At 37.5% G+C, this 27,699-nt stretch overlaps 1 protein-coding gene across 4 annotated transcripts in view; it reads left to right on the top strand.

Moving 5' to 3' along the window:
* The window catches only part of PCGF5 (polycomb group ring finger 5), a 114,407-nt gene that overhangs the window by 66,531 nt on the left and 20,177 nt on the right, over positions 1–27,699 (top strand). For all 4 annotated transcript variants that reach the window (XM_027112026.1, XM_027112027.1, XM_027112025.1 and 1 more), the window contains exons 3-7: positions 1,924–2,020; positions 7,830–7,885; positions 7,999–8,058; positions 10,521–10,669; positions 25,411–25,509. In XM_027112026.1, the coding sequence (XP_026967827.1) occupies positions 1,924–2,020; positions 7,830–7,885; positions 7,999–8,058; positions 10,521–10,669; positions 25,411–25,509 (461 nt within the window). The remainder of the gene's footprint in view (positions 1–1,923; positions 2,021–7,829; positions 7,886–7,998; positions 8,059–10,520; positions 10,670–25,410; positions 25,510–27,699) is intronic.

A 27,699-nucleotide genomic window follows, 5' to 3' on the forward strand; every position in this document is an offset into this window, starting at 1 on the left:
CCCTCTCCTCCCTCCCTCCCTCCCTCTCCCTCTCCCTCTCCCTCTCCCTCTCCCTCTCCCTCTCTCTCTCTCTCTCTCTCTCTGTCTCTCTGGCACGCACACACGCACCCACTCTATCATTTTTGTGTTTGTTTTGTAAATATCACTTATTACTAACTAAAATTCTTTCACTTCCCAAATAGAATATAAGCTCCATAAGGGTATGGACTTTGTTTTGTTTACCCCTGCACCCCCAACTTCTAGTACAATGCTTGGCTATTGAATCGATGAATAAATAAGTGAAAGGAAATACCAAGATACTATTCTCTGGATGTACTGATAATTTTAAAATTATTTACTGAGGAGAATTCTTCCCCGACCGTTGTTGCTCTGACCAGTATGTGTGATGTGTTTGAACTTTCAGACCTAATCTCAGTGGTAGGAATCCTAGTGTGTACTCTTGATCAATTGTTTACATAAACTTTTACTTGTTTTAGATAGTGTGGGGCTTAAGGAGGGGGGAAAGTAGTTTGTAATGGAGTTGTAAAAGGGGGAGCTGATCAGTACCAGGTGAAAATTTAAGATTACACAGGGTAATAAAATGGAGGAGGGGGTATTGGAATAGGGAATTGGACTGAAAAATTCTTATAGTTCAGATGCTGTAAATATGTCAAAGGTTTTTGAGCAAGACAATTGATAGGTAAGAAGCTTAGGGAAAAGGTGGGAGAGATTCATAACCAGAAAGATTAGTATTATTTGGAGTATTATTTGGAGGAGTGGCAGGCTGTATAGGCTTGTGGCCAAAAAGCCACAAATCATATTTTTGTTGTCTTTGTTTATAATCTTTATTTGAAATCTTAATTATCCCTTTCAGTTTCTCAGTCATTCTTTCGGTTTACCTCTTGTGCTTTTGTACCAGCTTGATGTCACTACCCATACTTCGTGCCCCTTGGAATTATGGTATCTGTGAGCACAAACTCATCATACTCTGCACAGGCCAGAAGTTCCGTTGTAACTCTTGGCTAGTCCCAGGAGCACCCTGCCAGTAAAAAGTAATCCAGACATACTGAAAACTCTCAAGTATTATTAAGAACTATTTATGTTGCATTCAAATAAACTTTTAGTAAAAGAAATAAATGCAGACTTACCAGCTTTTTTTTTATAATATGTATATTTTTATTTTGCCATCCATCAATTTTGCTAATTTATCCAAGATCCCCATGGATACCAAAATCTTCTGAGGCTCAAGTCCCTTACAGTCGGCCCTCCATATCCGCGAGTTCCACATCTGCAGATACCATCGGTCTTCTAAATAGAGCTACATAGAAAATCCATGGTTTCGTAATTAATAATTTCACACACATAAATATTTGAATTTGAGATTCTGTATGTTCAAAGCTTACATTTATGAGTACTTTCTAGCCCTGTTAATTTTGAGATAATTTTAACAGAATATTTTTTTCATATTTCCAGTTTGGGGGTAAATTTCTAAAATCTCTAAAGATAACATACTAGATTTTCAGGTTTTTTCAACATTGCATGGAAAGTGAATCTTTAATTTACACAGATTTTGTGCTTCAGATTTGATTTTTATTTGGAGAAGAAAGGATGGGCCTGACTTACCAGCTTCTACCTTTCCTTGTTCTACTTCTTTAAATGAAAACCTTATCATTTTATGTAAACGCATCAGCTTTTTTTATAGTGCTATGAATAAATTGTTTGGTTTGTGAATATATTTAAAAAACAATAAGCAAAATAGTCTATACTTTTTATATTGTGGCAGTAGGCTTTATTTCAGTTGGTTCTTTTCTATAGTGTTATAATTTTGAGGTTTTATTGATTAAAGAATGGTATTTTACATGTAGTACATAATTTTTAAGGACTATTTCTAATTACATTAAGTTCAAATGATGCATTTTAACCTAACATCTTTTTTCTTCTCAGTCTGTAAGACTTGTATTGTCCAGCACTTTGAAGACAGCAATGATTGTCCAAGGTGTGGCAACCAGGTTCATGAGACAAACCCGTTAGAAATGTTGAGGTACGTAAATGTAGTTTTAGTTCAACTAACTTAAATAAATTACATAAACTCTTAATTTTTATTATGCATCATACTTGTTAGCGCTTTGACTCAGTTAATGTAGGTTTTATGATTTTCGTTTTAAAGCATTTTATTTCAATTTAAAGTATTTTATTAAGAGGACATGAAAAACAAGGCTGTGCATATTAAATATTTAAGAAACACATTTCCAAGTTAAAAATTATAACTTTATCTCAGGCTCTGAGTTACTTTAGTTGTAGTTATTTTCAGTATTTTAGATTTATTTATTTATTTTCGCTGTGTTGGGTCTTCGTGGCTTCATGCAGGCTTTCTCTGGTTGCAGTGAGCGGGGGCCACTCTTCCTTGTGGTGTGCGGGCTTCTCATTGCGGTGGCTTCTCTTGTTGTGGAGCACGGGCTCTAGGCACATGGGCTTCAGCAGTTGTGGCTCACAGCTCTAGAGCGCAGGCTTGGTAGTTATGGCACATGGGCTTAGTTGCTCCATGGCATGTGGGATCTTCCCGGACCAGGGCTCGAACCTGTGTCCCCTGCATTGGCAGGAGGATTCTTAACCACTGCGCCACCAAGGAAGTCCCCTATTTTCAGTATTTTAATATTCTACGAAATACTCTATATTTGCTGAGCTACACGGTAGTGGAAAGAGGGCAGACCTGATGGTCAGGGATACTAATCTTGATACTATTAATTTTTAAAACTGTATCATATATTCAAAAAGAGTGTACAAACATTTATGTAAAACTTAAAAGAATTTTTAAAATGACTACCTTTTTACCATTTACTTACTGGTATAATCATTATACCAAATAATAATAATAATAATATAAAGAAGTATAATCATATATTTTTAAAGATAGAAGTGCTACATAAGATCTTAATCCAAACCCTTTTTCAAGATTAGAAATTGAAATTTACAGAAGTGACACAACATTGCCTAAGGTCCTAGCAAACTCAGATGTTACTTCCCAGCTACAAACCAGGTGTCCTCACCACTAAGCCCATTTTCTTCCCACTGTTCCTACCATAGCTGTACCATAGATCAACTGTGCAATCTCAGGAAAGTACCCTGTTGAAAAACAGAATTAGATATTCTCTAGAGAGCCCTTACTAACTTCATCTCTATGTGATGTTTGCCATCATTCTATAAGTCTGGATTTGTAAGTCTTACATTTTAGACTTCTTTTCTATGTTAGTACCTATAGTTGGAATAATTTGTCTATAAGTAAACGTCTGGCCCATTGGTTTTCAAAGTGTGGTCCCCAAACCATTAGTATCTTATTAGAAACGGCAGTTCTTGGGCCCCGCCTCAGACCCTCTGAATCAGCAACTCTGAGAAGGTGCTGTAAGTGAGGGGCGTCAGAGGTATGAAGGGAGGGACAGATGCCAGCTTTAAATAAAACGGTAAGGATAGGCCTCATTGAGAAGGTGAGATCTGAGCACGGAATTGCTGTCTCTGAGGGAATTAGCCATGCATAAATCTGAGGAAAGCGTGTCTGCTCCAGGTCAGGGCAGCAGCCAGTGCACACGGCCTGAGTCATGAGTTAGGAGGGCACCTGCAACTTGTCTGAGGAGCAGCGTGGGAGCCTGGGTAGTGGGCCAGGAGCTCAGAGATTGTGGACCTGACCTCTGACCTGAGCAATTAGAGAATGGGCTTGTCATTAACGGAGATAAGGAAGACTAAGGATAGAGCAGGTTTGGGGGACAGGTAGATGGGGAGTTTGGATTTGGACAAGTTGAGTCTGTTAAGTCTGTTAATCATTTCAGAGAAGAGAGAAGTTGGCAGGTCTGTGATTCAAGGGGAGAGGTCTGGCTGGGGTTAAATATCTGGCAGTCTTCAGCATGTAGACAGTATTTAAAACTGTGGGACTGGATGAGATCATGCACGGGTGTGAGTGCAGAGAGAAGAGTAGAGGACCAAGGATTGATCCCTGGAGCATTCCAACATTGAGAGGTCAGGGAGAGGAGGAAGAACCAGCAAAGGAAACTGAAAAGGCACAGTCAGTACAGGAGAGGGAGGATCCAAGTGTGTGGCTTGGAAGCCAAGCAAAGAAGAGGGAGTGATGGACTGTGTCTGATGTTGTAAGGTGAAGACAGCGTTGACGGTTGGATTTGGCAACTTGGAGGTCATCAGCCTTGACAAGAGCACTTTCAGTAGAGCTGTGAGGCAAAAACCTAACTGGATTGTTACAGGAGAGAAGGGGAGGAAGAAGAATTAAAAACAGCGAGTATAGACAACTTTCTCAAGTTTTGCCACAAATGGGAGTGGGAGCAAAGAAATGGGGTGGTAGCCGTTCAGAGAAGTACAGTCAAGAAGGTTTTCTGTTTTGTTGTGATATGGGAGGAATAATGGCATGTGTGAGGGGACTAATCCAGGGAAGAGCAAAAAGGTAATAATAGGGTTGGGGAGAGAGGGCATGGCTGAAGCAGTGTTCTTGGGTGGCTGAGAGGGAGTGAAATCTAATAGAAGAGGCTGGCTTCCTACAGGTCATGTATAGCAGCAGGTGGGAGGGCAGAGTAGACATGGGTGCAGATGCCATAGGTAGATGTGGTGGTCAGAGTCTGCAAGTTTGTGTCTCACTGAGGAGAAGATGTTTATCAGCCAAGGGTAAGGGGGAGAGGCGGGCGTAGGGTTGGCGAGAGAAGAAAGTGTGTTGTCCAGGGAAGTAAGAGAATAAACGGACTGGGAAGTGTAGTGTGAGTCCTGGCAGCCTGAAAGGCGCACCTGGGTTGTAGTTACGAATTTGAAGGGGTGTGGTTGGGCTTTCCAGCCCATGGGTAGAAGGTGATGGAGAGCTGGATTGGACTGGTGGCGTGGTTACACCACATGATTCTGAGCAAGTGAGGGAGGGACAGGGGAGTCCAAAGTGCATGCAAGCTGTGGCTCTGATGACTGCTGTGGGGTAGTCCTGAATGGACGGCGAGGGCAGCGAGAACATGACGTTGGTGAGGGGTGATGTCCCGCGGGGACAGGAGTGGAACTAGTTGACTCCTGAACTGTTTGTGCATAGTAAGAAGAAAATTCTTTCAGAGAATTTCGGAATGGGTATGTAGCAGATGAAGAAAAGAAAGCAATTACTAACGCCAGGGAAAGAAAAAAATTGAAGGAGGGGATATCTTTAATCAGAGTACACTGTGAATATTTAGATAATCCTAACCATGTAAACACTCATTATTTTTAAAATGACAGTAAGACTATTAGGAAGATGAGAGTTGGGAAAACGTATGTTGGGAGGAAAGGGGCATGGCAGGATGATATCAGAGAGCTAAACCTTTATCTCCCACAGAAGGAGGTCAGAAAGACCTAGACAGCAGAGAAAGAATGGCTTTGTTTTTTAATCTATCATCCGTCTATCATATATATAGAAATATGAAAGTAAATACTAGACAAAACAGCTTGGATTTGAAAGCAGTTGCCCCTGGGGTTGTAGGAATCAGGAACAGAGAGAGCGGGGCATAAAAATGTTGTGTTTTCATATAAGGTTACAGGGAAGTTTGATTTGTAAATTATACATGTGTATTACATTGATAAAACAAATATTAAGAAGAAGAGAAATAATACTTCTCTTAAACACTGCTACTATTAAATAGTCTGGGAAAACTCTGTGAAGGAGTTAGTAGGTAAGTCCTGAAGAATCAGGTAACATCGGTTTGGTTGGAGAGTAGGAACTGGAAAAAAGTATTTGAGCCAGGATGAAGAGCATGAGGGAGGAAAACAGATTGGAAAAGGCGAGGCATTCTTGAGGATAATTGAGTAAGTCAGTTGGCTAGAGAAGAGCAACAAGAGAGCAGCACCAGTTACAGTTTGCAGGTTGAACTCAAGTTATATAAACACGTGAAGCCAGGTGGTAGGAAGAAATTAGTTCTCGAGCAGGCAAATAATGATCAAATTAGTGCTTAAGGAAAATTCACTATGAGCATGTCAAGGTAAAGGGAAACATCTCTATGCTGTCCTCTAAATAGGGTGGTAATTGAGGGAACGGAAGGATGGGAATGTGGAAAGACTGGGTGGGAGGAACATTGAGAAGCAGCTGTTTGGGGCTTGGTGAGTAAATATGTGAAGCAGGAGAGACAGGTAGGTTAAAATAATGCTTGCATTTTGAGCCTATTTGGGAATGATATGGTATCATTTCTAAATTTAATTTTTAAAAAGTAAGACAGGTATTCAGTATTTTGTTGAAGGAGAATAAATAAGAGAGTCTTGACATATATGAACAAAAGGAGGTGCTCGGGATATTCAACATCTGTTGGAAGTATGGAACTTGAGCTCAGCAGAGAGATGCAATGTGTGTTTGTGTATATATATGTTATCTGCCTATATGTTAGTTTTGAAGTCACAAAAGTGGATGAGATCTTCAAGGAAGGCGGCCTGTAGAAAAGGTCAGAGGGTGCAGAGAGCAGAGCAAAGGAGAATACTCAGATGTAGAGGTAGTTGGAAAAAGAAAAATATCTTGGGGACAAAGGGAGTTGATAGAAAAAAAGAAAAACCAGGAAAGGAAATTTTCAAGGAGGCAGCGTCAGGCAGCACTGATAAACTGTTGCAGAGCAATGAGGAGAAAAATGACTTTAAAAGTAAGATTTTTTAAATTTTAGCTCTCAAAAAAATTTTAAATCTATTCATTATGGAAGTTATGGATGATTTGAGGAGTTCAGTCGAGTAAAAGAAGCAAAAGTACGTGACAGAAATAATGTCAACTGTGATTTCTTAGTTTTTCTAGTTGGAAGAAGAGGTTGTGTATCTGCTAACAGCTTGAAAAGACAATAGGTTAAGCCAAGGTTTGGGGGCTTTTTAGCTGTGAGAAGCGTAGCCGTGTTTTCAGTTGGAGGAGGGTCATGCCGCCGAGCAGGATGAAGGAGATGAGCGGAAAGGGTGTCTCAGGAGCATCAGGACAAGATGAAGAAATGAAAGCCGTGGAAAGGAACAGTTGTGCTCAGATACAGCAGGAAAAGGAGAGGAGAAAAATGTCAAGGGAAATATTTACGTTTTTTATCTAGGAAAAATGGTCTAAATTTCTCAGAAGAGAAGACTGGAGATTATTTCTTTCATAGGAAAGAGCCAGAGTTGTGGTAGAGATTTTGAAAGCAATAGCTGGCTGCATCAGCTATTGCTGTATAACAAACCGCCCCTAACTTTCATGCTGAACACAACAGTAAAAGCACTTACTATTCCTCAACAGTTCTGTGTGGCTCACAGATCCAGGTGGGTCTGCTGGTGTTGGCTGGGATCGCTCTGGTGACTGCAGTCAGAGGCTGGTCAGTTGCTGCCCTGCCGATCCTGGCCTGGGTTCTGTCCTGTTGGGTTGGACTGTCCATGACCTAGTGTGAGATGGCCTCAGTAGGGCAGCTTGGCTCCTTGGACATAGTGTCCTCCAGACTCGTTCTAATGGTGGCACGATTCCAAGAAAGCACACTAAAGCACGTGATATGCCTCATAAGGCTTGCGCTCAGAGCTAAGCAGTGTCACTTGTGCCACATCCTTTTGGCCCGAGCACATTTCAGGGCTGGCCCATATTCTCAGAGTAGAGAAATAGACTCCATCCGTTTATCAAAGTCCTGTTCAGAGGGGCAAGATTGTAGAGAGAGCTGGGGATGGGACCATTTTTGTAATCTGTGTTCCACTGGGACAGGCTAGAAATAGATGTGCTCCACTCGCAGAGCAGTTGGGTGTGGTACTTGTACCAAAACTGTGTATGTTCTATATTTTGTAGTATATGTGAGATGCAGATCTTAAATGGTTTACCTATTGGATTTTGATGTCTTCATTGTTTGTATATTCTCTTTTTTCCTCTTTGGAAGGTTGGATAACACATTAGAGGAAATTATATTTAAGTTGGTCCCTGGACTACGAGAACGTAAGTTGCTCTTTGGGTTCTTGCAGAGTTTTGTGTTTTGTGAAATCACCATTTCTGTTAAAGACTTCATGATTGTGTTTCTATTACTTTTATAATTTTTTCTTTTAAATTAGAAGAACTTGAGCGTGAGTCTGAATTTTGGAAGAAAAACAAGCCTCAAGAAAATGGACAAGGTGATTTTTTTTTACTTCTATATCTGATGGAATCTCTGAAATTGGTCAGCTTTTTGTAGCTGTGGTGAACTAATCTGTCTCTTCAAGCTCAAGTTTCTCCTGTACAAGGGGTACAATTCATGTACCCCTTTACATTCTGAACCTTTCTCTGATTATGAACTTTTTATATAGAATCATGAGATTTTAAATAAATGCATGTAAATCTGGAGTCAGTCCAGTTGAAGGTAATTGGAAATAGAGGAAATTGGGAAGAGAAAAAGGAGATAAAACAGAAGAGTGACCGTTGATTATAGCAGTATTAGCTGGAGAGCTAAAGGAGACTGAAGTCAGAAATAGCCATAGCCTGCAACTAAACAGTGAGGCGTTTGCTGTTGTATTTTATTTTGTGTGTTTAATAGGAGAGGGAACTGGGATGTGGCTGAGAGCCAGATCAGAGGATCTTGCTATGCTCTGATAATCTGGAACGAACTTTTCATAGGTAGAGCTCAGATGATACAAATTTATATATCCTAAAATTTGAAAAATATTTCTAGACACTTAAGGGAATTTTCCCCATCACCTATGCTAAGTGACCAAATTTCCCTTTTGGGTCCCAGGAGCCTCAGAAATCAGCAATTTTTAATAATTAAGGAAAGTGGCAAACATTACTGGGCAGAGTAATGTTTTTAGCATGTATATAATTCACACAAAAGAAAAAGAAGTACAACGTATCTGAAATTATAAGTAGTATCCTTTCTTATTGACGTTAAATATGAGGTTTGTTTCAAGATGGCCTAAAAATACCATGGAAATCTTTCAAGGATATATGTCTGTTTTTATAGGCTCACTTGTGAGCTCAGTCTTCCATCCCTGGTTTTTCTATACGATTCACAGGATTGTCAATTACATATCATTAAAATGGCTTTCTCACTTCATATGTAAAATGGGGATCAGAGTTTTTTTAGTTCAACTTAACTGTGCAGGGCTGGCTTCCTATAGCAGGGGAGGTTTGAGAATAGTTTTGAATGATTGGAATAAGGTAGCAAGGGATTATTTTTAATCTATAATCAAAACACTGAAATGGGCAAAGAAGCCAAGCCTGGCAAAAAACGACTTAACTAAAGGCTTGTTTTACCCAAGTGTAAATTGCAATTTAGACAGTAGTGCTATACTAAAAATATAGGTAAAATTGACTGAATGTTCCAGTTTTTGCCTGCTTTTTCAAGAGGACAGGAGCCAGGCCTTGTCATCAGAAGCTATGGGGTCGGGTTAGTCCATGACTGTGTGTCTTACAGATTGACTAGCGAAGGACTGTAGCCTACTTTGCGTTTATCTCCCTTTTCCCATATTTCTGCCTTTTTAAAGTATTTTATCATATTTGGTCTTTAGTTTGGGTGAAGAATTTGGACCTTTTCTTGGAGCTGGATCTTGGTTCATAGAAGGCAGCTCCTGTCTATGTGGGTTCCATACAAAAAGGCAGAAGAGAGAGCCCACCTGCCCTGTATGATAACATCTGTAATGCTTTTACTACAGTCATTAAAGAGGAGCTAAGTGGTCTTTTTTTTCCCTGGGATTTTCTGTACTGTAATGCTTGGCTGACTAATTCTTTCAAGTTTCAGCTTACAGACATTTTATCTGGAAATCTCCCCTGAATCTCTGCTTCACCCCAGAGTTTGGGTTTATTAACTCTGTTATATGTGCCCACCTGGTCTATCTTACCTCTTATATCAGAGTCCTTATCGACATCTCCGTCTGTTTTCTTTACTTGCCTGTACCTCCTCCTAAATACTCTGACACGATGAGGGTGAGGATGATAACACTACAGTTTCAATATTGTTTCCTCAGGCTTAGTTAGTCTTAACAGAGTTCAAGGCACTCAGTAAATGAATGAATCAACAAATATAGTTGCATTATATGTAGCCTTCTGGTATTTCATAGGTTAAATACATTTGTTTATAGTATGCTACTCAGATTTCTTTGATGGTGTTTTAATGCTACATAGTTACATATATGTTAAAAAAGCTAATTCATTCTATTTATTTCACTAGCTAATTTTATGAATATCTAGTAATTTGAAATTTTGAGAACTTAGAGAGTATTTTAGTTTGAAAAGAGTACTTGGTTTTAAGTTTTGAATATATATAGAATTTGGAAGTATTTTTATATCTTACCAATTTCTAAGCGGTCTCATCACTAATGGCAGTCATTTTTGTGACCAAATATAGCTAGTCCTGAGTCTTTAATTTGGATGTCCCAGTGAGCCTAGAAGTCGTAAGCTATGTTCATAAGTCACTGATGGGTTTTTTAAAAATATTTCCATTGTTGAGTGGTTGGGACATTTAAAGGTACTAAAAGTTTCAGTTATATATTCTTCATCAAAAACTGTTAAGAAATGTTTTTTAAAGTTTGTTTTCATGGTTAGTATATTGTTGCTTAACTATAAAATCAAACTGAGTTAACTTAGCTTTATTTAAATTATACAGATGATACTTCAAAAGTTGACAAACCTAAAGTAGATGAAGAAGGTGATGAAAATCAAGATGATAAAGACTATCACAGAAGTGACCCACAAATTGCTATATGTCTAGATTGTTTACGAAATAATGGACAATCAGGGGACAATGTAGTAAAGGTGAGTGGACAAGTACAGTTGTTTTTTTCATAATCATTTATAGTAAACCTTTCATAACGTGTTGATGAATTTTCCTACTGTTTCAGAATGTTTGCTTTCAAATTTTTTATTATTTCACATTTTTTATTAAACAAATAGAATGTCATTCTCCTACAGTCTCTTACCTGCAAATAGCCAAGCAGTTGCTTACTTCAGACTCCTGATTTCTAAACCTCACAACTGAACCGTCCTGGGTCACTGCCACCACCTAGTGGCCAATGAGGAGAATCACGCCTCTATTTCTCCTCTTTCAACCTCCTTTTATACCTTTGTTGGGAGTTCATATACACTGTTTTTCCCTTCTTAAGTGTAGTCACCAACTCAGACTCAGATCGTTTCATGTTGGGAAACATCCTCAACCTTTTATTCATCCTCTTCTGATTTTCTCTTTTGTTTCCCTGTTTTTATTTGCAATTCAAAAAAGCTATCCATGTCATGGCTAATACATTTTATGAACAACATAATTGATTTTGATGGATGTCATAAAGTACCCGTGAACTTTTCCTTTACTTCCTCTGTGTGATCTGTAGGCCAGTGAGTTGAATTTTCTTTTTTTTTGCGGTACACGGGCCTCTCACTGTTGTGGCCTCTCCCGTTGCGGAGCACAGGCTCCAGACGTGCAGGCTCAGCGGCCGTGGCTCACGGGCCTAGCCACTCAGCGGCATGTGGGATCTTCCCAGACCGGGGCACGAACCCGTGTCCCCTGCATCAGCAGGTGGACTCTCAACCACTGCGCCACCAGGGAAGCCCAAGTTTTTTTACTAATACATTTAATTTTTTAAATGTATTTAAAAAATTCATTTAATGAATTTTTTACTAATACATTTAATGAAATTTTCCTGTCAGGAAGTTAAAAACAAAATTTTTCAACTCTGATTAAGTTTTCCCAGCATCTTGCAAAAAGAAATATGTATTAGCATAGTGATTCATTGAATATTTATCCACTATGTGGATATTAGTCAGTGAAGATGTAAATAATAAGTTTTTTCACTCAGGGACTTTTGGTTGGGTCTTATACATACAAACAGTTATAATACAATAAGGTATTTCATTTAGTTAAGAGAGGTTGGTTGGACAAGGCATGTATTAGAGTACAGCAGTATTTAGAGAAGTGGCCACTGTACCTATTTATCCTTCCAGGCTTCCCTATTGGCTTTTATGCTCTGGTGCAGCACCCTTTCCTTTTTGTCAGTCTTTTCATCAATTTTTAATAACTTTACATTTCTCTCTTGTTCCCAGTCATTTCTGTAATCCTCTTTTGGGGATGTTTTTCTTAATAGAGATTATGAGCATTCTTTAGCTCTCTAGTACATGAGTTATTATCTTGTAGTGAAAATTAAGTCAATAGAAAGGTGGAATATCTCTTCATAAATAAATGTGAAGTCTGCTTCTCTGCAGGCTTTCTAGTATGAAAGTTATAAAACATTGCATTTTAGAAATTCATCTGAAAACTTAACTACCCCCTGCCTTGATATTCTTTTTGGCATCTTGGACGCTTTGCCATTCCAGTTGACTTTTTACCTTTTCACTCTTTCCTTTATAGACTTTTCTCCATCCTTCTACCTTCATTCTTAAAACCACTTTTACAGCCTACATGACATATACTGTGCTCCCCAATTCTCACCTTTTCTCTCTGGCCACTCCTATACTGTCTCCACTGACTCTACTTCTTCCTGTCTTCTGCTTTATATATGTGAGTATAGCTAATACCTAGTCCTCCACTCAATTATTCTCTCTCTACAGTCATCCTAGGAGGTCACTTCTATTTTTTGTGTTTTCAGCTATTCAAAGAACTTTCAAATCCCCCTTTCCAAACCTGCCATCTCTCCCAAGTGGAAGTATTATATCTCTAACTACTTTCAGTATCCTAGTTGGGAGTTTCACTAATACATAAAACCTAACACGTTTAAAGACAAATTTGTCATACTGTACTTCCACCTAAGTTTACTCCAAATATGCTGTTTCAGTTATCACTACCATCTTTTTTTTCTTTTTTAAGTTTTAACACCTTTCTTGGAGTATAATTGCTTTACAATGGTGTGTTAGTTTCTGCTGTATAACAGAGTGAATCAACTATGCGTATACGTATATCCCCATATCCCCTCCCTATCCCACCCATCTAGGTGGTCACAAAGCACCAAGCTGATCTCCCTGTGCTATGCAGCTGCTTCCCACTAGCTGTCTATTTTACATCTGTTTCACTACTATCTTTCAGCCAATCATAGAAATTCAAAATCTTGGACGTTTTTTACCTTCTGCCCTTCCCCTTCAACCAGTCATAAGTCCTGCAAAATTCCCCTCAGTCCACTGCTGCTCACCTTATATCTAGATTTTTTGAAAGTAGTCTGAACTGTTTCCTGTATCCTTAATTTCTTTTATTATGCAGGGCTGAGGCTTCAGCCTGCGTGTGTGCAAGCACTCATGGCCACTGTCAGGGTCAAGTAGTAGGCACTTTGGGCGCTGTGGGCCATATGGGCTTTGTTGCAACTACTCAGCTTGCTTATTTTAGCAGTAAAGCAGCCATAGACGATAGTGAACAAACTGGCTTGGCTGTGTTCCAATTAAACTTTACTAACGAAAATAGATAGCCAGATTTGGCTTGAGGGCTATGGCCATAGTTTGCCACATTCTAGAATCAAGTATTAACTCCTTGTGTTAGCATTCAAGCTCTTTCACTAACCCCTATCTTGATGAGTTTATCTTCCATTATTCCCATCAATGAATCTGTCTCTCAAGACACAGGATTATTGTCATTTATTTGTGAATACCAACATAAAAGTTGGCACCCATATTTGACAAAGGATTTGCATCCAGAATATATAAAGGCTTGTATTAAGAATATTTAAAACCCTCTAAAACTTTGAATAGTCCTTCCTTTTTGGCATGTTCTTCCCTGTTCTCACCACTGTCCTAGACTTCTGTCAAGACCCAAGAGACCTCTATTTTTTGTGACGTTTTTTCCACCTTAGTGAATCCTTCTGAAATTCTAAGACTTGCATTTATTTATTAAATCAGCATTTATTGTGTTCCTAAAGGTACCAGGCACTGATATTGTCTTTTATCTTTTTTGGTGTGTGTTTTTTCCTTGAAACTGGATTACATACCGCTTAAAGACAGAAAAATTATGCCTGCATTCCTTTACAGCCTTCTCAACCATCTCATTCCTCTGTAGTAGGATGAGATTCTCAAATGTGGTGGTGTAGTAGTTGCATGTATGGTTTATACAGTATACCTACTTCAGTTCAAAAGTCAAGAGCAAGAAGGTAATGAAAATAGAAGAGTAAGGACTGCCAAAAATTTGCTCCTCCATAAAAGCAGTGAAAAAACTGGCAAAAACTTTCAGAGTCAATTAGTAGGCCCTAAACTGTCACCTTTGGCTGACCTTGAGGCTCTGCACAAGCAGGAAGTGAAGACTTAGGCAGAATTGTCAACAACCTGGTTGAGTGTTGGAGGTGTGCCCCAAAACTCATATAGAGTCCCTCAGCAAAGACCAGGAGACTTAACTGGGTCCAGGTGTATAAGGAAATCTCTGTGCAGTTGTTAGCTGACCACTAGGTAGAAACTTCAGTGGCCACATACTGTAAAGAATACAGGCTGTACAGAATTAGTTTAGGAAAGTTGTTAAACAATGAGAAACAAGAAAAAGCCACAACAGCAATCCCTGAGGAGCAGGCAGGAGTTTGATTTCCAGTGTTAGCACATTATTTTAAATGTTCAGTTTTCAACAAAATATTATGAGACAGATAGAAACAAGAAAGTATAGCCCATATATAGGAAAAGAAGCGGTCAATAGAAAATGTCCCTGAAGATGCCCAGACACTGAACTTGACTAAATATACATTTTAAAATCATCCATTTAAGATATGTGCAAAGACTACAGTAATCAAAACAGTATGGTACTGGCACAAAAACAGAAATATAGATCAATGGAACAGGATAGAAGTCCAGAGATAAACCCACATACCTAGGGTCAACTAATCTGTGACAAAGGAGGCAAGGTATACAATGGAGAAAAGACAGTCTCTCCAATAAGTGGTGCTGGGAAAACTGGAAAGTTACACGTTAAAAAATGAAATTAGAACACTCCCTAACACCATACATAAAAATAAACTCAAAATGGATTAAAGACCTAAATGTTAAGGCCAAATACTATAAAACTCTTAGAGGAAAACATAGGTAGAACACTCTGACATAAATCACAGCAGTATCTTTTTTGATTCACCTCCTAGAGTAATGAAAATAAAAATAAACAAATGAGACCTAATTAAATTTAAAAGCTTTTGCACCGCAAAGGAAACCATAAACAAAATGAAAAGACAACCCACAGAATGGGAGAAAATATTTGCAACTGAAGCAACTGACAACGGATTAATCTCCAAGATACACAAACAGCTCATGCAGCTCAATATCAAAAAAAAAAAAAAAAGACCCAATCAAAAAATGGGTGGAAGATCTAAATAGACATTTCTCCAAAAAAGACATACAGATGGCCAAAAAGCACCTGAAAAGATGCTCAACATCACTAATTATTAGAGAAATGCAAATCAAAACTACAATGAGGTATCACCTCACACCAGTCAGAATGACCATCATCAAAAAATCTACAAACAATAAATGCTAGAGAGGGTGGGGATGTAAATTGGTACATATATCTGGAGAGTACTGTAATTTGAAAAGATACATGCACCCTCTTGTTCGTCACAGCCCTATTTACAATAGCCAAGACATCAAAGCAAATTAAATGTCCATCAGCAGAGGAATGGATAAAGAAGATGTGGTACGTATATACAATGGAATATTACTCAGCCATAAAAAAGCACAAAATAATGCCATTTGCAGCAACATGGATGGACTGAGAGATTATCGTGCTAAGTGAAGTAAGCCAGAGAAAGACAAATATCATATGATGTCACTTATATGTGGAATCTAAAAAAAATGGTACAAATGAACTTATTTACAAAACAGCAATAGAGTCACAGATGTAAAAAACAAACTTATGGTTACCAAAGGTGAAGGGAGGGGGAGCAGATAAACTAGGAAATTAGGATTAACAAATACACACTAATATATATAAAACAGATAGCTAATAAGAACCTACTGTACAGCTCAAAGAATGGATATAGGTATATGTATAACTGATTCACTTTGCTGTACAGCTGAAACTAACAACACTGTAAATTAACTGTAATCCAATAAAAAAAAAGTTTTAATATGCAAAGAACTAAAAGAAATTATACCTAAACATCTACATGAAAGTACAAGAACAATCTCACCACCTAGAGAATATTAATTAAAAGATAGAAATTATTTTTTTAAATGTTCTGGAGTTAAAAAGTGCAATAAATGAAATGAAAAATTAACTGAAGAGATTCAGTGGCAGATTTGAGTCATAGGAAATGAACCCCAAAACTTGAAGATAGATTGAGATTACGCAGTTTGAGGAACAGAAAGAAAAGTAATGAAGAAAAATGAGTGGATACCTGTAGGATAGCATCAGACTTACCAACATACACATAATGGAAGTCCCCAAAGAAGACGAGAAAAGGACAGAAAGTATATTTGAAGTTTTTGGCCAAAAACTTCCCAAATTTGATGAAAAACTTTAAATATCCCAGAAGTTCAACAAACTCCAGATATGATAAACTCAAAGAAATTCATAGCTAGACTCATAATGATCAAACTGTTAAAAGACAGAAAATCTTGGAAGCAACAATAAAGAAGTGACTCATCAGTTACAAAGGATGTTCAATAAGGTTAGTAGCTGATTTCTCATCAGAAGCTATAAAGGCCAGAAGGCAGTAGGATGACATATGCAAAGTGCTGAAAGAAAAAAACCTGTCAACCAAGAATTCTATGTCCATCAAAAACTTACACCCTTCAAAAAGGAAGGAGAATTTAAAATACTGCCAGGTAAACAAAATGTAAGAGACTGTGTCACACTACCAGGCCTTCTCTGCAAATAATGAAGGGCGTCCTTCAGGCTTAAACAAAACGACACTTAGTACTCAAATCCACATTAATAAATAGAGACCACTAGTAAAGGTAACTGCACAGGTAAATATAAAAGGCAAAAGTAAAGTATGTTTTGTGTGTAAACTTTTTTTCTCCTATCTGCTTTAAAAGATGACTGCATAAAGCAGTTACTAAATTTATGTTAATGGGCACACTAAGTATAAAGATGTAATTTGAGACAGTAACAGCCGGGGGCGGGGGGAGCAGCTACATAGGAGCAAATTTTTCTGTGCTATTGGAATTAAGATAGTATTATTCCAGAGTAGACTGTTATAAATTTAGATGTCAGTTGTAATCTTCAGGGAAATCACAAAGAAAGTCACTTGAAAATACACAGTAAAAGAAATGACAAGGCAGTTAAAGAGGCATTTTGTAGTATATCATTTCAACACAAAATAAAACAGTAATTGAGAAACAGAGGAACAAAAAGGCCTAAGATACAACAGAAAACAAATTTTTTAAATGGCAGATATAAATCCTACCCTAACAGTAATTATCTTGAAATGGATTAAACTTTCCAGTTAAAGGCAAGTATTGGCAGACTGCATTAAAAATACATGATACAACTCTTATGTTGTCTGCAAGAGACATAGCTTAGGTTCAAAGACACAAATGGGTTGAAAGTAGGGGAATGGAAAAAGAAATACCGTGCAAACAGTAGCCAAAAGAGCAGGAGTGGCAATAGACTTTCAGACAAAAATTATCAGAAACAAAGAAGGACATTTTATAATGATAAAAGTGTTAATCCATCAAAGAAATATAGCAGTTATAAATATAAATGCACCTAACAACAGAGCCCCAAAATATATGAAGCAAAAACTGACGGAATTGAAGGGAAAAATAGACAATTCAACAATAATACCACTTTCAGTAATGGACTTCAATACCACACTTTTAATAATGGATAGAACAACTAGAAAAAAAGGTCAATAAGGAAACAGAAGATTTGAACAGCACCAAAACTAGCTAGACCTAATAGACATCTCTAGACTGCTGTACCCAACAACAGCAGGATACACATTCTTTTCAAGCTCATATAGAACATTCTTCAGGACAGACCTTACGTTAGGCTATAGAATAAGTTTCAGTAAACTTAAAAGGATTGAAATCATACAAAGTATATTGTCCAACCACAATGGAATGAAATTAGAAATCAATAACAGGAGGAAATTCGTCAAAATTCACGAGTGTGTGGAAATTAAGCAACAGAGTCCTTTATTAACAGTGTGTGAAAGAAGAAACCACAAGGGAAATTAGAAAATCCTTTGAGATGAATGAAAATGAAAGCACAACATGCCAAAACTGATGGGATGTGGCGAAAGCAGTGTTTAGAGGGAAATTTATACTTATGAAACACCTACATTAAAACAGAAGGAAGATCTCAGATTAATAACCTAGTCTTCTATCTTAAGAAGCTAGAAAAAGGAAAAACTAGAAGTAGAAGAAAGCAATTAACAAAAAGATTTGATTGGGGAAAAATGAAAGAGAATAGAAAAGCAGCAAAGAAAGTTAATGAAACCAAATATTTGTTCTTTGAGAAGATGAAAATCAGCAAATCTTTTACTAGACAAAGAAAGAGGACTCAACTTACTAAAATCAAGAAAGAAAGAAGGGATGTTACTAGCAACCTTACAGAAATAGAAAGGATTACAAGAGAATGCTATGAAAAATAGTATGCCAACAAATTAGATAACCTAGATGAAATGGAAAATTCCTAGAAAAACACAAACTACCAAAACTGACTCAAGAAGAAATATTAAAATCTGAAGACCTATAACAAGCAAAGAGATGAAATAAGTAATTTAAAAGAAAAATGTTCCCGCAAAGCAAATCCCAAATGTTTAAGTAAGAATTAACACCAGTCTTTCATAAACTCTTCCAAAAGATAGAAGAGGAACACTTCCCAACTCATTCTGTAGGCCAATTATTACCCTGATACCAAAACCAAAGACATCACAACTTCTGTGCATCAAAAGACACAATCAAGAGAGTGAAGGGCTTCCTTGATGGCACAGTGGTTGAGAGTCCGCCTGCTGATGCAGGGGACACGGGTTCGTGCCCCGATCCGGGAAGATCCCACATGCTGCGGAGCAGCTAGGCCTGTGAGCCATGGCTGCTGAGCCTGCGCGTCCGGAGCCTGTGCTCCGCAACGGGAGAGGCCACAACAGTGACAGGCCCGCGTACTGCCAAAAAAAGAAAAAAAAGAGTGGTGAAAAGGCAACCTACAAAATGGGAGAAAATATTTGCAAATCATAACTTTAGGGGTTTTTTTGTTTTCTTTAGACTTCCTTTTTTTTTTGAATTTTTTTTTTTATACAGCAGTTTCTTAGTAGTTATCTAGTTTATACATATTAGTGTATACATGTCAATCCGAGTCTCCCAATTCATCCCAACAACAACAACAACCCCCCCGCCGCTTTCCCCCCTTGGTGTCCATACGTTTGTTCTCTACATCTGTGTCTCTGTTTCTGCCTTGCAAACCGGTTCATCTGTACCATTTTTCTAGATTCCACATATATGTATTAACATACAGTATTTGTTTTTCTCTTTCTGAGTTACTTCACTCTGTATGACAGTCTCTAGGTCCCTCCACGTCTCTACAGATGACCCAATTTCGTTCCTTTTTATGGCTGAGTAATATTCCATTGTATATATGTACCACATCTTCTTTATCTGTTCGTCTGTCGATGGGCATTTAGGTTGCTTCCATGACCTGGCTATTGTAAATAGTGCTGCAATGAACATTGGGGTGCATGTGTCTTTTTGAATCATGGTTTTCTCTGGGTGTATGCCCAGTAGTGGGATTGCTGGGTCATATGGTAGTTCTATTTTTAGTTTTTTAAGGAACCTCCATACTGTTCTCCATAGTGGCTGTATCAATTTACATTCCCCCCAACAGTGCAAGAGGGTTCCCTTTTTCCACACCCTCTCCAGCATTTGCATAACTTTAGGGGTTAGTATGCAGACTATATAAAGAACTCTGAAACTCAACAACAAAAATAAATAATCCAATTAAGAATTGGGCAAAGGGGTTAAATAGACATTTCTCTAAAGGTGATATACAAATGGCAACAGGCATATGAAAAGATGCTCAATCAACATCACTGATTATCAGAGAAATGAAAAACAAAACCACAATAATATATCACCCTTTAGGATGGCTACTATCAAAAACAAAACAGAAAAAATAGCAAGGGTCAGTAAGGACATAGAGACATGGGAACCTTTGTGCACTACTGGTGAAACTGTAAATTGTGCAACCCCTATGGAAAACAATGTGGCGATTCCTTCAAAACCTAAACAGAATTACCTTATGATCCAGCAATCTCATTTCTGGGTATATATGCAAAAGAATTGAAAGCAGAGTCTGGACACCCATGTTCATAGATGCACTATTCACAATAGCCAAGGAGGTGGAAGCATTCCACATATCCGTCAACAGATAACAAAATGTGGTGTATACAGTGGATACAGCCTTTAATCATTCAGCCTTTAAAAGGAAGGAAATCCTGTCATGTCTTACAACATGGATGAACTTGAGGACATTATGCTAAGTGAAATAAGCCAATCACAAAAAGACAGATACTATGTGATTCCACTTGAGGTATCTATTCAAATACATAAAAACAGATAGTATTATGGTGGTTACCGGGGCTGGGAGGAGGGGGGAAAAAGGAGTTGTTAGTGTAAGGTTTTCAGTTTGTCCCAGTGAAAAAATTCTGAAAATCTGTTTCACAACAGTGTCAATATACACAACACTGCTCAAGTATACACTTAAAAACAGTTAAGATGGTAAGTTTTGTGTTCTGTGTTTTTTACCACAATTAAAATTGCAAAAAAAACTTTAGAAGAACGGAAAATTATGACGTTTTCTTCATGAATACAGATGCAAAAATCAACAAAATACTAGCCAACTGAATCCAGCAACATGTGAAAAAGGATTGTACATCATGATCAAGGTTGGTTCAATGGTGATATACCATATTACTAGAATAAAGGTGTGAAAACTACATAATCATCTCAGTAGATGAAGAGAAAGCATTTGACAAAATCCAGTACTCTTTCTTGGTAAAAACACTCAACAGATTATGACTAGAAGGGAACTGCCTCAACCTGAAAAGGGTATCTACAAAAAACCCACAGCTATCATCATAGTTAATGTTGAAAGCTTTTCCCCTTCGATCGGGAATAAGACAAGGATGTCTGCTTTCACCACTTCTATTCAACATTGTGCTAGAGTTTCTAGCTAGAGTAATTAGACAAGAAAACAAAACTAAAATCATCCAGACTAGAAAAGAAGTAAAACTGTTTCTGTTTGCACATGGTATGGTCTTGTATATAGAAAATCCTTAGGAGTCCACAGAAAAAGTATGTTAGCGAGAAAACAAGCTTAGCAAGGTTACAGGATACAAGAACTAGGAATAAATGGGGAATGTACAGTCCAAAAATGAAAGTTAAAAAAGTGATTTCATTTTACAGTAGCATCAGAAAGAATAAAATACTTAGGAGGAATATGTTTAACCAAAAAAGATGTAAGATCTGTGTACTGAAAACTACAATACAGCAAAAGAATTTAAGAAGGCCTCAATAGATGGGAGGGCATCCCATGTTTCTGAATTAGAAGACTTACTTAATATTGCTAAGATGGCAGTCCTACCCAAATTGCTCTTCATATTCACTGAAAATTCTAACCAAAATTCTAACTGCCTTTTATGGGACCTGGAATAGTCAAAAACACTCTAAAGAACAAAAACATGGAAGGACAATTTCAAAACCTGCTTCAAAGCTCTAGTAATCAAGACAGTGTGATAACTGGCATAAGCGTAGGCATAAATGAGTGAAACAGAATTGAGATTCAGAAATAAATCCATATATCTATGATGAGTTTATTTTCGACACGGGGCAAAGTTAATTCAAGGAGAAAGAATAATCTTTCAACCAGTGATGCTAAAAGAACTGAATATCCATATGTAAAAAATGAACTCGGATCCCTGCCTCATGCTATGTACAAAAATTAATTCACAACGGCCCAAGCACCTAAGTGTAACAGCTGAAACTATAAAACTCTTAGAAGAAAACATAGGGATAAGTTTTCATGACCTTGGATGTTGCAGTGGATTCTTAGAGGTGACACCATCAGGACAAGCATCAAAAGAAAGATAAATTAGACTATCAAAATTAAAAACTTCTGTACATCAAAGAACACTGTCAAGAAAGTGAAAGGCAACCTGCAGAATGGGAGAAAGTATTTGCAAATCACATGTATGATAAGCCTTTGTATCCAGAATGTATAAACTGCTTTTACAAGTCAACAACAAAAAGCTAATCTTTTTTTTTTTTTTAAGTGGGCAAGGGATTCGAATTGTATATTTTCGGAGAAATGTCTGATAGCCAATAAGCACATTAAAAGATCCTACACATCATTAGTCATTAGGGCTATGTAAATAAAAATCACCATGAGGTACCACTTCACATCCACTAGGATGGCTATAATTTTTAAAAAAGGAATGGGTAGAATGTGGAGTAATTGGAACCCTTATACATTACTGATGGGAAGGTGAAGTGCTGCAGCTGCTGTGAAAAAGTTTGGCAGCTCCTCAAAAAGTTTAACAGAGTTACCATATGACCCAACATTTCCACTCCTGAATACATGCTCAAGAGAACTGAAAACACATGTTCACACAAAATCTTGTACATGAATGTGCATAAGAACATTATTTGTAGTAGCCAAACAGTGAAAACAGCCCAGATGTCCATCAACTTATGAATGGATAAAATGTGATAAATCTACCCATTGGAATAGTAGTCAGCTATAAACTGGAATTAAATACTGATACATGCTACAACCTGTACAACATGAATGAACCTTGAAAACATTATGCTAAGTGAAAGAAGCCAAACACATATTGTATGATTCCATTTATATGAGATGTCCAGAATAGGCAGTTCCATACACACAGAAGGTTAGATTAGCAGTTGTCAGGGTCTGGGGACAGGGAAGAATGAGTAGTGACTGCTAGTGGGTGTGGAGTTTCTTTGGGGGTGATGAAAATGTCCCAGAACCAAATAGTGGTAGTGGTTGCACAGCCTCACGAATATACTAAAAACTACTGAATTGTATGCTTTAAATAGTGACTTCTGTAGTGTTAGAATTATATTTCAATTTTTTTAGAAGTCAAAAAAAGTCAAGCTTGACAATTGGGTTAGCTGGTGGAGATACTAACCATAACATTCTGAAGATGAGAGAAGAAACATTGTAAGGTGTTTGGGCTTAAAAACAAACAAAAAAATCCAATAATCATTATCACAAGAACTAGAATTTGTTGAAGTGTGTCCTAGAACTGGAAGCCCATCTAACTTGTGACATGGACCACTATCTGACTTCAGATCTAGTCTTTATAACTCTTCTAAAAACAAAGGGATAAAGAGTAAAAAAAAAGCCTCTAGGGTAACCACCTTAGAAGCAGAAAGGAGCCTTTTTGGAACTGTTCCTCTTCTGGCCTGAGTCAGAAGGGACCGGTTAAAAGGCAAGGGGATTGTTCCATGAAAGGGGAAGTTAACATTCTTCGAAACACAAACCAAATCTTTTCCATATATTACTTCTTCAAATATACAGGTGTGCTAGAATGTTGATCCCCTCAGGGCAGCAGAGCAGGATCTGGGCTACACATCCACTGCCCCAGGGGTCTCCCTTTTAACCCCGCTGTGTGTAGTACGAATGTTTCCATTTCCTATGTGTGTCATGAAATGAAATGGTTAGGGAAGAAGCACTGCTCTTAGGGTCATCTCTTTAAGGTTCTCCCCACCTGCCTTATCATCGTGTACTGATCGCCCTTAATTGTCATTGCCCCTCTTAAAATATGTCAGCTACTTTTCAGAGAGCTATACAGCAGTTCCCAAGTGCACTTAGCTAGGAAACAACAAGGTTAATTTGGTGTAGTTATATTTTTATAGAGAGAGAATGCATAATTGTTATATTTTTATTTCCAACGTACTTACAAATCAAATATTAAATAATCCAAGATGGAATTTTGTTAGCGATCGATGTCAAACCTTATTGGATTATAAATTCCAGAAATAAGCTTTTGCCTACTTTTTAAAATCTTTGCTCTTCTGACATCTCTATACTTACTAATAATTTTGAGAAGGTTATAACTAATGACGCCAGGTCATTTCTGCAGGTTCTTTCAACGTTAGACTTCCTCACAGATAAGAATGTACTTAAAGGGTCTTCCAGTACCTTCACATTATTCTCTGACTTAACTGGGACCTATGAAACATGCTAACAATTATTTATAAGCTGTTTAGAGCAAGAAAACAGATAGGAAACCTTGATGAGGTTGAGATGATGTGAGCAGATAACAGAGAATGTCTGTGTGTGTATCTGTCACTTTGTTTTCATGCTGACTAGAATGTCCGTCTTCCCATCTGAAATGGGTAGAATACGGCTTGCTTTAGCTGTGACTTTTAACTTGTTTTCTTTCGATGGATACTTTACCATCGGAATTGTGATCAGGTGTCATTTGTAGGTTAGTTTCTGTTGGTCTTGGCTGGGAAATATATTTTGCTAGGAATATATTTTGACTGGATAGTTCTACTTTTTGACTTAGTGAATTAAAGAACATGTCCAAATTGTTGACCTAATTTCCTAAACATAAGTAGAAGTAACACTTTATACCTTCAAAAAATTCAATTGGGGGCTTCCCTGGCGGCGCAGTGGTTGGGAGTCCGCTGGCCGTCGCAGGGGACACGGGTTTGTGCGCCGGTCCGGGAAGATCCCACATGCCGCGGAGCAGCTGGTCCCGTGAGCCATGGCCGCTGAGCCTGCGCGTCCGGAGCCTGTGCCCCGCAGCGGGAGAGGCCACAGCAGTGAGAGGCCCGCATATCGCAAAAAAAAAAAAAAAAAAAAAAATGCAATTGCTGGGTTTTGTTTTTGGTTTAGTATTGATAACTTTTAAGGTTTGGGAATATAGTTTTGTTTCACAAATTGGTTCATGTTTATCATGTCTGCAACCTCATTTTGACTCATTTTGGGTGTCCATTCTAGATTGGTTCTTATATTTTAGTGATGTTCAGCCTTAATGAATGAATTAGTACTGCTAACGAAATGCGAAAAATCAAGGCATGTACAACATTGTTTTTCCAGTAAAGTACTGCCACAGCCCATCAGACACTGACTGGGCATATTTCTTCCCAACCAAGAGTTCATACTACACGACTTCTAGTTGGTGGGGATCTTGTGGCCTCACTGGCTTCTCTCTGTTGAACCCGAAGTCTCCTCAGAGCCCCATTTGAAATCACTGCTTTAAAAAAAAAAAAAATTTTATGTTTGACGGTTTTTTTAATGTGCCTAATTCTTTCAAAAGTGACAAAATATTTTATATGCTTTTTGTGACTTTATTTTCAATTAACCTCATGATGTATTCTTTCCCAAAAGGTTTAGAGGAATGCAGATTGCATGTTTGCAAGGATTTTCCTAGTACACAATGATGGTACATGATATTCTTGAAGAATATCATCTAAGTACCCAAGAATTAGGAACATTTTTACTCACAAGTACTAAAGAGCTCTAAATTGAAACATTTTCAGAATACATCTTGAAAATACTCAAAATGATAGTGGAAATGACACCTGTAGTGTTATTAAAAGCGAGGTAAAATATTTTCATTAGTAATCTTTATTTCCTTTAGGGTTTAATGAAGAAATTCATTCGGTGTTCTACACGTGTAACTGTGGGAACGATTAAAAAATTTCTAAGTTTAAAACTAAAACTTCCAAGTTCTTATGAGGTAAGTTAATAATCTAATCTTGATCATTTTGATAATTCTAATCTGAAGTAAAATTCTAATAAATTAATTTTGTGGAAACTTTGGTTACTTTCATGTTAAAAATTTTTGGAATGTAATATTCTATTTCTGTAATCTGTGTTTTTGAATTTAACGTCCTGACTAAAACATGATACTAATAAACCTAACGTTTTATGATTAGAGGAGATATTTAAATAACATTAAGTATTCTTGAAATAAATATCCCAGCTAAATGGATACTTTTTTTTTTTTAATGCCAGCATGCTTTATGGTATGTCTTTTTCTTTCAATCTGAGACCTTTCAATCCATTTTAATGAATTCTTTATAGACTTCTTTTTCAGAATGTAAAACATTGTCTTTTTATCAAAGGGATTTTGTAATGTTCATTTAGTTCTGTAACATGCAAAAATGATATTTGCTTAGACCTAAGTAAAACCAACATACTGCATCTGCATACATGTAGTCTACTAGTTTCTTACAGAAGTCAGTTGCCCTGGTGTTGATCACTGTACAGCTTGTAATGTGTGCAGTGTTAGAGAATGTTTATGACCCTATAGCTCTGGCTATCCCTTACAAGGAGATGTGGCTACCATTTCTCACCTGCCCAAACGGCAGTCTTGCAACTTGTGTCAATTTCCTCTTCCCCCACTTTGAGTTCCTCTAGTCGCATCTAAAACAACTAAAGATCGAGGCTAGCTTCCAGTATAAACAGAGACATCAAAGGAAAAATAGTTTTTCAGGCTTATGTACAATAGTATTCATATGAACAGTCATAGTAGAAATTAAACAAGATTTGAACATAGGTATTGACAAGTATTAGGTCTGTATTTTGAGGAAACCTCTGAACCTGACCTTATTTTAAAATGTCTTGCAGATGACTAATTAATCTATGGATTAAGAATTCTTATGTGTTTGGTCCTATAAAAAAATTTCCAGAGATAGTAACTTTTACATTAGGAAAAAAATTGTGAATGTTAAAGCCATATGTACTTGATAAAAAGTAAAAGAAAAAAAAAGATTTATAGATATAAACACAGTGAAATAGAAAATGAAATTGTTTTTATAATTTGGTTTTGTTCTTTATTCTCTTCTTGCAAAATACCACTTGCAGTTTTATTTCCTTACTTTCAAGTGTGACTCATTGAGTTATTTTCTAGTTTTCAGGAAGTTGTTAGAGCTGAGAGAACTGTTGCTCTCATACAGTCTTACCGCTGGCACTTACTACATACATTTCTCTGTAGACTTTTCTATAGAAAGGATGGAAGGGGGAGAAACTGAATTCACTGACATCTCCTTATCTATCCCAATGCAAAGAACTTTCCCTATGATTTTTAGTAATATTTACTGTTCCCCCCTTATTTTGCTGCCCCACATGTGAGGGGATGATTTAATGACATTCCTAACAGCTGAAGCGTCTGTAACAGCACTGGTAACTGGGGCAGGATGGTTTGGTTTTCAAATGACAATAATGGAAGCTGCGTACCTAGTTGGGAATTGCATCCTAAGTAAGTCCCTTTACCTCTTTGCTTATGAATTTATTTTACAGGCAAGATAAAGAAAATGAAACTATCTACTTTGTTCTTTTAAAAACAAAATGGTGTCTGAAAAACATTCTGAGGTCCATTTAAGTCACCATAAATCATCCAAAAATCAATATAATTTAGCTAATAATTTATCTAGTACAATTGGAACTATACTCATTTTAGACTTAAAGTTCAAAACTCCAGTCTCTGTCTAGCCAGACAAGAATTATTTAAAAGCCATTCTTCCTCCTTTCCATACTTTAAATCCTATCAGTTTGCTTTTAATCTCTAGAAAACCGAAATGTTTTATTTATAGGGATCTATAATAAATGCTTGTTTAATGATGCTTTGTTGAATTCGTAAATCACAGCCACAGCTCCTGTGGCCTTGCTAAGGACTGGGGGCAGCAGGGGTTGTTTGGTGGCTGCAGCTCTAGAGCAAAAGTGAGCACTGATAAGTATGACCCTTTTTTGAAGTTCCATACAAGGTGGGAAGACGGCCTGGTAAATATTATGCAGTTTACCAGCTAAGCAGAGCAGAGAGGTGGAGAGCCCTGGGAGATGCAGGCCTGTGGCCTGGTCCTAATTGTTCTGTCAGCTTGAATGCCTCGAAGCCCCCAAAAATCATGTATCCATATGCATTCATTTA

The sequence above is a fragment of the Aethalodelphis obliquidens genome, unplaced genomic scaffold (genome assembly GCF_003676395.1).
Source record: "Aethalodelphis obliquidens isolate GAN/ISIS:26980383/991018 unplaced genomic scaffold, ASM367639v1 scaffold11, whole genome shotgun sequence".
Lineage (NCBI taxonomy): Eukaryota > Metazoa > Chordata > Mammalia > Artiodactyla > Delphinidae > Aethalodelphis > Aethalodelphis obliquidens.